Genomic DNA, 12,270 nt, shown 5'->3' with positions numbered 1-12,270 from the left:
AGGCCATCTTTCCCCTCTCTCCATCTGCCTTCCCTATCAATAGCTCCCATGGATAGAAAGCTTTAAGGATTAGGGCTTTTTAGAGGGTAATGGATCCAGTCCCATCCACTGAGACATCCTGACTGCAGGACCCTGGCAAATCACTGATCTTCTTGGGATTTGGGACAATGATCTTGACATCAGGATTCTTAACCTTGGGGCCCGGGGAGAGATTCAGTAGAATCTGTTTCATTTGTCATTTTATTTTATGCATTTGAAAATATTCTGAGAAGAAGGATCTTTGCTCCCAGACTATAAGTAGCAGACCTACACTGGAAGAAAGGCCCCCCCCTTCCCCCCTCCCCATGCAGGAACATCCCAAGATTCATGAAATTAGACCAAGTATCTATCCCTTTACAAAGGGATAGATTATCTGTGAGATAAGCTGGTGTGGGTCAGTCAATCCATCAACAAGCATTTATTAGGGGCTTACCATGTGCCAGGCACTGGTTATTCCCATTTTATGGTTGGAGAAACTGAGTCAGAGATGAAAAAGGATTTGTCTGTGATTCCATTGCTAGCAAATGCTGGAGATGGATTTTGAATTCAGGTCCTCCGGAGTCCGAGCCAAACGTTCTATCTGGTCTCTGATGCTGGGAAAAGATAGCCCAGGGGCTGCCCAGACCCAGTCATGGGATGGCACAAAGAATGGCTGAGCTTTTAGCCAAAAAAGAGCCAGGAGGGCCCAATGTGCTTAGGGCCCGCAATCCCAGGAATCCTCACTCTGCCACTTATTGGAGTGTGATGATGGGCAAGGTGCTTAATTTCTTTGGAGTTCTGTTCCTTTTTTATTTTATTTTATTTTTTTGTAAAATGGGGGATTGGGCGAGAGAGCTTCTGAGATCCATTCTAGAACTCTGTCTATAACCCCTCTGGGCCTCAGTTTCCCCATCTGTAAAAGAGGGGGTTGGGCCAAATGGCTTATGTTCTGAGTCTGGATGAATGAGCTCTATCTAGGCAAGTCCTCAGGCTTGGATGGCCCAGGGGTGATGAGCAGATCAGATTATCCCTAACCGAGTTAGGCCTGAGGGGAAAGGCACAAGGACCAAGCTCAGTGCCCCCCTAGAGAAGAAGTCACCCTAAAGGTCAGTATGGGTCAGTTTTGGCTGAGCTTCCCCATATAATAAGCTGAATTTTCTGTAACATTTCAGTGTTGGCAAAACTCTTTCCCCCAAACCACTCAGAGTGTAGGGAGTGTAAGGATCGCCTCCATCTCATGAAGGAAGAAATTGTGACTTGGACAGACCAGCTCACTTGTGATGGGTTTCATGGCTACTTAAGCGTCAACCACTGGATTTGGACCCAAACCTCCCGACTTCAAATCTGGTGCTAGAAAAGAAATGAGCATCTACTTAAAAGCTCCCCCAAAGCATCTCCCCTCCCCTTCCCATCACTCTCGAGAGTCCCCCAGCTGCCAAGTTTGGGAACCATCATCCCTTTGCCCAAACCTTGAGATCAAACTCAATAACAGTTAGCATTTCCCATGTTATCTCATTTATCCTCAGAATAACTTCAGTGGTTATTTGGTGCTTATTATTATTATTATTCTCATTTTACAGAGGAAGAAACTGAGACTAAGGCGAAATATCCTGTCCGGGGCCACACAACTAGTGAATATGTGAGGCCGGAGTCTGGAAATCTTCCTGACCTCAGACAGGCCCTCTACCCACTGTGCTGCATGGAGACCCATCTGAGAATCAGCAGTCTGCCCAGCCCCCATCCCACAGGAATTAGGGCTAACCCCTGGGCACCCTGGGGGATGCAAGAACACAAGGTCATAGTCACAACCACCGTTTTCACAGGTTGCCAACCTCCCCAAAAGCCTTTCCAAGCTCAGGGGCTTGGCCGATCCAATGAGGGCCCCCCACCCTCAGCCTCCACAAGGCCTCCGACCCATACTTTGCATCCTTCCTCGTAGTTGATCCCAGATCCCAGAGTGCCAGCACTCTCTTTGGACACAAATGCACTTCCTGTCCACTGTGTTTATTTTTATGTCCCTGCCAAAGAATGGATGAGAACAGCAGCCACCGAGCCCTTCTTGGCAGAACAATTAGCAAATTTACAAATCTGGACTCTGTTCCTGCTTCTGGTCGTGGCTTTTTTATTTTTCTCTCTTTCTTCCTTTCCTTTTCAGACTCAAAATCAGTTCCCTTGGACAAGACTCTAAACCTGGGTCTGTATTCTCAGGATCTGAAAGAATTGGTAGGACTTGGAGGAAAACCTTGGACTTGCTGGTGGAAGGGTCGGCTTGAGCACAAGCTCGGAGATCTCTGCGTTCCAGTTCTAGACCTAGAGTCCTGAGATTCTATGGTTCTTGGCCTTTCTGGACCTCAGCTTCCCCATCTGCCAAATGAAAGGCTTGGAAGAGATGGTCCATTTCAGGCCTAGACTTATAACCCAAGACCTCTTGGGGCCTCAGTTTCTCCATCTCAAAAATAGAAATAATACTTTAAATCATTATCTTGTAGGGTTACAGGGACTTTGAGAAATACCTAATCCAATCCTTTCATTTTACAAATAAGGAAACTAAGGCACCAGCAAGGGTAGGTGACTTTTCCCAAGAAATAGTAATTCAGCACATTTGAATTTAAGTCCCAAGTCTCTTCATTCAGCAAATTCTTTCCAGCATACCATTCAACTAACATTTATTAAACACTTACTATATGCCGAGTCCTAAGATCACAAAGATCAAAACAACCCAGTTCAGGCCTTCAGGGAGCTATAACACAGTCACCTAAATGAACACGGAATAGAGGTAACTGGGACATTTCAAGAGGAAGAAAATGCTGATCAATGGGAATTTGAGGTTTGAGGACATCAGCTCAGGTCATGGGGACCCTTGCTACAAAGACCTGAAAACAGAGGATGGCACATTTTGTAAGGGGAATGGCAGCAGGCCAGTCTGGCTGTAAAGAAGGAGACATGAAAATAGGTAGACTCAGATTGCTTAAACACAAGATTGACAATTTTATATTTTATCTTTGATGCAAGGGGAGCCATGGAAGCTTGTTGAGAAGGGGAGTGCCACAGTGAGACCTTTGCTAATTTAAGAAAGCCAATCTGGCAGCTATGTGGAGGACAGATTAAAGAGAGAAGGAACTGGAGACCACAGGTCTATGTGTGGTCACCACACATAGGGCTAATGTGTGGACTTTAAGATGGGAAAGCCCTCGATGTGTCACGTGGAATGGAAAGTCATAGAAGCAGGAAAAGCTGGATTCAAGTCTCGTGTCTGACGTATACTGTGACCTAAACTGCCCTCCCCCCCTCCCCCATGGCTTCCTAAAGACACCAGGTTTCATAAGTGTTGTGGGTCTGAGCTGGTGGGTGAGACTTCCCCAGTAAATATCCTTCCTACCAATGAAAACAAAGGTCCTTAGCCACCACTGCTCTCCCACAGCCGAAAAAAGTGACACTTAAAAATGTGAGCTCTCATCGTTAAAGGACTAGAATTTTTATATAAAAATTAAAAAAATAAATTTAAGGCAATCTGGGCTAAGTGACTTGCTCAGGATCACACAGTTAATAAGTATCTCCAGAAACTCCAGGGCATATTTGAATTAAAAGATGAATGAATGAGCTTGACAGGTCTTTAATGTATTAGTCAGTCTTACAAGAGGGACAGAGCAGTGTTCAGGATCCAGGATTTAGAACTGAAAGGGACCTTGCAGATTATTTCTCTACAAGCATCTTTTTAGAGGCAGCTCAGAGCAGTGGATTAGAGTATTATTAGCCTTGGAATCGGGGAGATCCGAGTTCAACTGGGATCCCAGCTTCTGTCCAGATGTGAGATCCCTGGCAATTCACAGCATTTCTCTCAGCTTCAGTTTCCCTCTTCTGTAAAAGGAGATAATAACTAGCTTCTGTCTGCAGGGCTGTTGTGAGAACTATTCGTAATGCGCGCTGCAAACCTGAGAGTGTTGCACACATGTCAGCTATTTGTTACAGTTGTCATCATCAGTACTGTTACAAAAGAGGGAAGTGAAACTGGGAGGGGAGGTGGCTTCTCAGAGATCTCAAAAGATCACACAGCTCGCTCAGTCAAACTCACTCAGCCTCATCTTTAGCTTTAGGAAAGAAAATCACCAGGGGATGGTCTGCCCAGGAAATTCTCCTTTTTCCTTTCTTTTCCAAGCAACCATTTCATAGAATCCTAAGGACCCAAGTGTAAAAACTAAGCTTTTATTTATTTATTTTTTTAGTAAAGCTTTTTATTTTCAAAACACATGCATAGGTCATTTAAGCTTTTATTTTTAAGAGATGGAGACAACCCAGGAACGTTTCCGAAGGGCAGGGTTGTTCCTCCCCATGCCTCCAGAAGGTGGCTTTGTGGCTGCCCTTGTGGGGCTCTGATACCTCTGGGAGATACGGCATCGTCCCCTGCCTCTAGATTTGGAGCCAGAAGCACCTGAAGAGGCCCTGGCTTCCGGGTCCAAATTGAACTTGTTGCCAGAGTGATCTTGTCAAGGAACTTGACCTGGAATGGGGCTCGGTTGCCTCTGTATGGGCTAAGTGATCACTTTGATAGACATCCATGGGCCAGGGAGAGGAAGGGGGGGGGGGAAGGAAGGTACAGGAACGATTCTACATGAGTGGGGTCCAGTACTAAGAGCCTCCACCCCTTGCCCAACCATCCCTGCCCAGGATGAGGAGGCCCAGTCCTCCTGCCCGCTGGCTCGGGCTGGTATGTGCAGGGCACGCTCGCAGGGGCCGGCCCGGGGAGAACAAGAAGGCACACGCCCTCAGCAGCGGAATTGCATCCCTGCAGGGAAATACCAGTCTGGAGAGGTTGGAGGGAGGCTCTTTGGCTCCCAGGCACCCATCAGAGCAACAAGGGATGGCGGTTCTTGAGGGAATGCGCTTATGTGGCCAGAATGGAGCCCAGGGCCGAGTCTTTGGCAGTGGGTTCAGATGGCATGAGGAGGACAGGAAGAGGAAGGAGGGAGGGGGAAGAGAGTGGAATGGAGTAGGAGTGAGAGGGGAAGAGACCCAGGGAGAGAAAGGGAAGCAGTCTCAGGGAGGGAGAAGGGAGCAGACCCAGGGAGGGAGAGGGGAAGAGACCCAGGGAGGGAGAGGGGAGGAGACTCAGGGAAGAAGAAGGGAACAGATTCAGGGAGAAAGATGGGAACAGATTCAGGGAGAGAACAGACCCAGGGAAGAAAAAGGGAGCAGACCCAGAGAGGGAAAGGGGAACATAATGGGATGGGAGTGAGAGGGGAGCAGACCTAGGGAGGGAGAAGGAAGTAGACCCAGGGAGAGAGAAGGGAATAAAATATTTTAGAAGTGAGAGGGGAGCAGACCCAGGGAGGGAGAGAGGAGCAGAATGGGAGGGGGAGTAAAAGGGGAACTGATTGGAAGCATCTATTAAGGGCGTAGGGAGGAGATGGGAAGATATGGTACTGCTCTGGAGCAGAGGTCCTGAGTTCAAATCTTAAATCTGTCACTTCCTACCTGTATGGCCTTGGAAAGATACTTAACCACTCTGGGCCTCAGTTTCCTTCTCTGAATATGAAAGGCACTGGAATAGATGACCTCTAAGGTCTTTCCCATATAAATTTAATCTATGAGCCTAAGAACCTATTGAGTATAATACTCCATGTTAGCTCTGGGGACTAAGAGAAAAATGAAAAATGGCCCTGGTTCTAGTCTACTCAAAAAGCCCTAGTCTACTGAATATATTATATACATATTATATATTATATACATACATACATGCATATTCCATATTATATATATATAATAATCAATGACAATAAGATAGCATTCATATAGGGCTTTACATTTTATAAAACATTTTCTATATTTTCTCACTTGATCCTCAAAACCACCCTATGAGGTGCCATTATTATCCCTATTTTACAGATGAGGAAATTAAAAAGAAATAAGGTTAAGCAGGGTCATGTGAATGACTGAGGCAGAATTCTAACTCAGGTCTTCTTGGCACCAGAATCAATTCCCTATTTATCATACTTCCGGCTCCCTCAAGTTGATTTGGGGAGAAAAGAGCAAAGGAAGGGAGAGAGGAATGGGAAAAAGAAGGACGCAGGGAGGTACGGTGAATAGGGAACTGGTCCCTATTGGGCCCATGAGTTGGGTTGGAAGAAAACTCTGCCTTCTGAGAGGGTAAGGAGACAATGAGGGCAGCTCCCAGGCTCAGGCCCTGGAGATGGAATGAAGTTTCTGGAGATAGCAAGGAGTTCCGCTTAGCTGGAATGTGGCATCCCTGAAAACAGGTAAGTCTGGAAAGGTAGACTGAGGCTCAAATCATCTTCCCATCTCAAACCCAAAGCAACAACAGAGAGCCAGGAATCTACAACTAGAAGCAGTCTCTGAGGCCCTCTCCTCTAACCTCCTCATTTTACATACAAAGAAATAGGTTCAACGATTTGCCCAAATCACATGGATGGGAAGGCAGGTGGGGCCCCTGACTCCAACCCAGTCCCTTCTCCACCATTAACCCTTCCTAGCGAGCACTTCTCAAAGCTTAGGACTAAGGCCTGGGAGACTTCCATCATCCATTCTCACGGTGTCCCTAATGGCTCCACAGGAAAGTGCAGAACAAATTCCCAAACTCCATTGGGAATATTCGATTTCTTTGTTCTGAGGTGTCAGAGTTGCTTCAAGTGAAAATGTCCCCTGCACTGATACCACTTGGGAAAACCCAGAAAGACCCCAAAGGGCAGAAAAATGGAGAAAAATTTCCAACCACCAGAGGTTTCCCTTCCATTTTTGCCTTATAAAGTTGCATCCCTTCATGGTGATTCCCAAGTAACCCAAGAGCTATCTGGTTTCACATCCACTAAGGCTGCCCAGCTCTTGTGATAAAAAGAAACAAAGCCCCCCCCCCTTTATTTTTTTGTTCATTCCTCATTCCAAGCTCCGAAAGGGTGCTAGCAATTGAGAAATTCGGGAGTTATCAGGCAGCATGAGAGATAGTTAATGTTGACTTTGGAGTCGAGGGAGACCAAGTTCAGATCTTTAATCAGACCTCAGATTAGCTCCCTTTGTCACACTGGGCAAGTCAGGGAGAAGGAAGAAGGGGAAGAGTCAAATACCATTTTCCCATGGTTTCCCGCAGTCTAGAACACAGACCCCCTTTCCCTACTGGGGCTGGCACTAGATGCCCACTGGTATGCTGTGCAAATAAACCAGCTAAATCCTGCATAAGCATCCGTTCCCAGATGCCATTTGAACACATATCCAGGGGACCACCATTTAGATAGAGGAAGAGACAAGACAATAGCACATTATTTCTACATTTGGACAAAGGTTATCTCGTAGATCTCTTTCCAGAACTGAATAGGGCCTCCCCCCCCCTTTTATTTAACCACTCTCCTCTCTATAAAAGAAGAAGGATGTTTCTAGCACTTTTAAGTCATCTGTAAACATATCAGAAATACACAGTCTCAGTCTGTGTGAGTATGCATTGGGTAGATCACCAAAAGGATGCTTTTTTAGGTCCTGCTCACAGTCGTTTCATTCCTTATATTTCTGTTCCCAGTGCCCAGCACAGACTCGATACTTCAAACAGACATTGGACCGATTGACTAGATGGCTACCCGAGGGTCCTTCTAACCCAGATTCTGCTCTGAACATTTCAATCCCAGCAATCCATTCTCTTTCCACTGACCTGACATGAAGATACACCAGGAAAGAAACAGGATGAAAAAGCTTGTTTATTCCCCCTCACCTTCCTCTTCTCCCCCTCAACACAAAGCCAGCTCCATCAGCAGATGCCCAAGCAGTAAGGCAGCAACAAGGGACAGTCTAAAAAGGACTGGATCAGAGGAGTCGGGGTTCAAATCCTGGATCTGCCACTTCATGACTGTATTGCCTTGGACGAGCCTCCTTATCGCTTTCCTCATTTCTAAAATGAGAGGTTTGGACTGTGAAGTCTCCTCTCTAGAGCTGTGTTTCTAAGACATCCCCAAGTCTTAGTTTCCTCATCTATAAATCAAAGGGTTTGAATGTTATGGCCTCCGAGTTCCTTTCTTGCACTAAAGGTATGATCCTTCCCTGGGTCTCAATTTCCCTCTTTGTGTTTTTTTTTTTAAACCAACTTCTGAGATCTCATCCAACCGAAAATCTTTAAAACTAAATGGGAGGAGGGAGAAAGGGGGAAATATGAAGAGCAACTCATAGGGCTGACGGAAAGCAAACCCCTTCCCGGGGCTGAGGACACTAAGCTACAGCTTGAGATTCTTGGATTTCATTTAAGGAACTTCCCTGTTTTCAGCCTGTGTATGTATGTGATTCCTTGAGCCGAAAGATAAATAAAATTACAACATTCTGCGCTACCCACCCACAGGGGTATACTTTTCTGAGAAAACAGAATAGGCTACCAGCCTCGGCTGTGCCTCCCCTTTGGCACAATTGAAGCTGAATACCCAAGACCAGATTTAGCTGGGGGTTGGGCAGGAGGGAGAATTCCTGATAAGGAGATAGTGACCAGAGATCACCTGAACTCCCCCCATCCCAGCATTCCTCTGCAAAGTTAGTCAGAGCTGCTCCTTCCACCTCCTCCTTCTCCCAGGAAGCCCTTTGTTTATCTCCTCAGCTGATAAAGTGACTCATCGGTAGCCACCTTGGTGGCCTTTGATGGCCAAAGTCCCCTCACATCAGGGCACCCTTACTCCACCCGCAGCCTCATTCCTAGTGGCCATCTCAGGGTATCCTCATCAGCCAGCAGGGTGACTGCCCAGGGCCAAAGAGCAGTCTCAGAACCGAGAGGTCCAGCTGGGTGGGTCTCTGCCGGTAAAGAGAAGTGAACACCTGCAAGGTGACATTCCTTCTCATCCCAAAGAGCTGGACATCTGACAACAGAGGAGGAAACCGAGACCAGAGAGAGTAAGTGATTTTCCCATCAGCGGAGCCAAAGCTTGAACCTAGATCTAAATTACTGCCATTAAACCATTGTATACAAAATCAGACACTGGAGTCGGTGACCTTAAACCCAGCTTCCTACATGTGTCATTCTATAATCTCGGCCTTTCCCATCTATAAAATGAGGGATTTGGACTAAATAGTCCCTTCTAGGCTGAGATTTCCGATTCTATGGCCCAGATATTACAAAATCCCACCATTTAGCTTCAGTTCCCCATTCTGCAAATAACATCTACTTCAGGAGGTGTGTGGCTCAAATAGGGAAAGTTCTTTGCAAACTAGTAATGGTAGAAGTGGTGGAGGTGGAGGGAAAAGTAGTAGAACAGAGGTCATGATGGCAGAAGTAGTAGACTAGAGGGAGTTGAAGTAGAGGTGGAGGCTGTAGTGGAGGCAGCAGCAGTTGTAGTAGTAAAAGAACTGGTCCTATGGAAGGAGCGTCTCCAAGTCAGCCACCCAGCATTTATAAAGTGCCCACTGCTCCCGGCACCAGCCTCCTGCATTAGAGGCCAATCTCAGGGCATTCACCACAGCTGAGAACGATGAAAGCTCCTGGGGCCTCGGAGGCAGCTGGTCTGGTGCTGCCTTAGCACGAATTTTTGGTGCCTTTTTTTTTTTTTTTAAAGATCTCTTTTTAAAGTGGACCTCTTCTCAGAATCCTCTTTTGCAATATAAAATAAAATGTAACTACACAGACCCCTTAGGGCCCCCAGCCTCCTGATTTAGAAAAACCCTGGTCCTGACCTTTTTTCTGTGTTAGATTCACAGAACTCTTTGGCAGATTGGGGATGGAATCCACTCTAAGAACCGTGGTTAAAATAGAACGCACAGGCTGACAACTGAAACAAAAGTGACTGAAAATAAAAGACGCAATTTTTGTTCCATTCAAGTTCCCGGCCCCCCTGGGATCCGTCCCTGGAACCCTGCTCTACACCCCGCTTGCCAAATCAAAGTTCGGAAACTTGGGGGGATCAGGAAGACAGAACCCCCCCCCCCGCGTTCCCTCTCTGAAGCATCTCCCCCGGGGATGGGGTCGCCCCACGCCGCCCTCGCTCGGCCGGGATGCGGGCGCGCCAGCTCCGAGGGGATTGCCTAGAGGGGGGGGACGCCCGGCCGGGCCGCCTCACCTGAGCGGGATCTTGATGGCCAGGTACCTGTCGACGGCCACGGCCAGCATGCTGAAGATGGAGCTCTGCGTGAGCACCAGCACGAAGCAGGCGAGGAAGAGGCAGCTGTGGAAGTCGGTGCAGAAGCCCACGCTGATGGTGATGGCGAAGGGGATGGCCAGGAGCCCCACGGCGATGTCGGCCACGGCCAGGGACACCAGGAAGTAGTTGGTGGCCGTCTTCAGGGTGCTGTTGGTGGCCACGGCGCAGCACACCAGCACGTTGCCCGCGATGGACAGGCCGGCGATGACCAGCTCCAGCACTATGTAGAGCGTGTCCTTCGGGTCCGGCGGCATGGCATGGCCGGGGCGCGGGCTCCCCGACCCCGGGGGGAGGCAGCCCCCGACGGCCGGGAGGCGGACGCTGGGTCCCCGGGCGTCCGGCGCCGGCGCGCGGGAAGGCGGGCGGAGGCTGCCCGGTCAGCGTCCCCGGGGCCGCAGGGCCGGGGTCCTGGCCATGGCCCCGCCTGCCCGGTGCGCCCCGCGCTTCCCTGGGGGCTCGGGGTCCGCCCGCGGGTCCGCAGCTGAGCCGCAGCAGGCGCCGGAGCTCTCGGCCCGCCCTCCCTCCTGCTCCGCCAGAGACGCCCAACTAAGTCCCAGCCTCAGCCCGGGCTCCTCAGATGCAGGCACATGGACCCCGCGGGCGGGACGCGGGCGGGGGAGCCAGAGCTCCGGACTCCCGATTGGGCGAGCGGCCCGTCCCTCGCGCCAAGCTCCGCCTCCTTGCCGTCACCCCCGGAGGACTGGCGAAATCATAAAGTGCCCCGAACTCTGCGGAGCCGCAGCCCGGGCCCGCGGACCCCCCGTCCTGAGCGGCCGCCCGAGGCTCCCCGAGGCTCCCCGAGGCTCCCCGGGCGCGCCCGACGGGCGCTCGGGCTCGCTCTCCCGGGGCCGGCTGCAGGCGCCGGACCCCGGCGCGACCGGACGCCTCGCTCCCTGCCGGCCCCCAGCCTCCTCCGCCCCGCGCTGGACGCCGCCCGCCCCCCGAGGCGAATCCTGCCCTTCCTGGAGCCTCCCGGGAGGCCAGGGCTGGGGAGCCTTCGAGGAGCCCGGCCCCTGCACCTGCAGGCGAGGGAGGTCACCTCCGGGGAAGCCCCTGGAGCCCAGGAAGGGAGCGGAGCCCGGGCCCGGGCGCTCTGAATCGCCCCCTCGCAGCCCCGAGGATCGGGGGCCGTGGAGGTCTTCAAGCCCGACCCCTGGTTTTATAGAGAGCGGGAAACTGAGGCACCGAGCGGGAAAGGCGAGTGCCCAAAGTCACGCAGCCAATGGCTAGGACTCGAACCCTGGTTCCGGGGCTCAGAGTCTTGGGAGGAGACGCTAGTGTGGTAGTTCCCCCATCCGTCATCTCGCCCCGGCCTGCCCTTTTCTGCTTCTGCTAGTCTGTGGTCACGTCAGCGCAAGCGGAGGGGAGGTGGAGAAGGAAACGTGGAGGGGGAGAATAAGCAGGGCTTGTGTGTGTGTGTGTGTGTGTGTGTGTGTGTGTGTGTGTGTGTGTGACAGAGAGAGACAGAGAGAGACAGTGAGAGAGACAGAGAGAGACAGAGACAGAGAGAGAGAGACAGAGAGAGAGAGACAGAGACAGAGAGAGACAGAGAGACAGAGACAGAGAGAGACAGAGAGATGGAGAGACAGAGACAGACAGAGAGAGAGAGAGAGTGTGTGTGTGTGTGTGTGACAAAGAGACAGACAGAGAGAGAGAGACAGAGAGAGAGAGAGACAGACAGAGAGACAGAGAGATGGAGAGACAGAGACAGGGACAGAGAGAGAGAGAGAGAGAGTGTGTGTGTGTGTGTGTGTGTGAAAGAGAGAGACAAAGAGAGTGTGTGTGTGCATGCGTGTGCCGAAGGGATTTAGAAATGTACCAAGAATCCAGCCATAAAACCACCCTATGGTTTTATCGATTCGTGCACTTGTCACCTCCGGGCATCTGCCCCTCTCCATCTCTCTGTCAACTGCCCTCTCTCTCCTCCCTCCCCCCGGCAAAAAAAAAGGTGGGGGTGATATAGGAACCTTTGACAATAAAAGCAGGAGGCAAGTTGGGTTGGCAAAGCTTCCCTTCGCTCTTCCCCTTTCTCCTTGGGACCCGCTTCCCAGCCCATCCCACTTCACCCCGACGCACTTATGGAGTGACGCGAAGGGAGGCTCCCCTGAAGCCAGCGAGACCCCCACAATTCATTCAGGCTCAA

At 50.3% G+C, this 12,270-nt stretch overlaps 2 protein-coding genes across 2 annotated transcripts in view; one reads left to right on the top strand and one right to left on the bottom strand.

Annotated features, from left to right (window-relative positions):
• Positions 1 to 10,683, bottom strand: part of ADORA2B (adenosine A2b receptor) — a 41,281-nt gene extending 30,598 nt beyond the window's left edge. Inside the window, exon 1 of the mRNA XM_031967866.1 lies at positions 10,047 to 10,683. Coding sequence (XP_031823726.1) covers positions 10,047 to 10,381 — 335 coding nt within the window. The 5' untranslated portion in view covers positions 10,382 to 10,683. The remainder of the gene's footprint in view (positions 1 to 10,046) is intronic.
• On the top strand, positions 10,380 to 11,357 carry LOC116423665 (basic salivary proline-rich protein 4-like). The gene has a single exon (XM_031968744.1). The coding sequence runs from the start codon at positions 10,380 to 10,382 to the stop codon at positions 11,355 to 11,357; it is 978 nt and encodes a 325-aa protein (XP_031824604.1).
• Positions 11,358 to 12,270: the final 913 nt, after the last annotated feature.

The sequence above is a fragment of the Sarcophilus harrisii genome, chromosome 4 (assembly GCF_902635505.1).
Source record: "Sarcophilus harrisii chromosome 4, mSarHar1.11, whole genome shotgun sequence".
NCBI classification, from domain to species: domain Eukaryota; kingdom Metazoa; phylum Chordata; class Mammalia; order Dasyuromorphia; family Dasyuridae; genus Sarcophilus; species Sarcophilus harrisii.
Note: the sequence above shows the minus strand (reverse complement) of the source record. Positions and strands in the feature narration are given on the sequence as shown.

Excerpts from the sequence above, each read along its gene's own strand:
- LOC116423665 (XM_031968744.1), top strand. The coding sequence starts at position 10,380 with ATGGCATGGCCGGGGCGCGGGCTCCCCGACCCCGGGGGGAGGCAGCCC.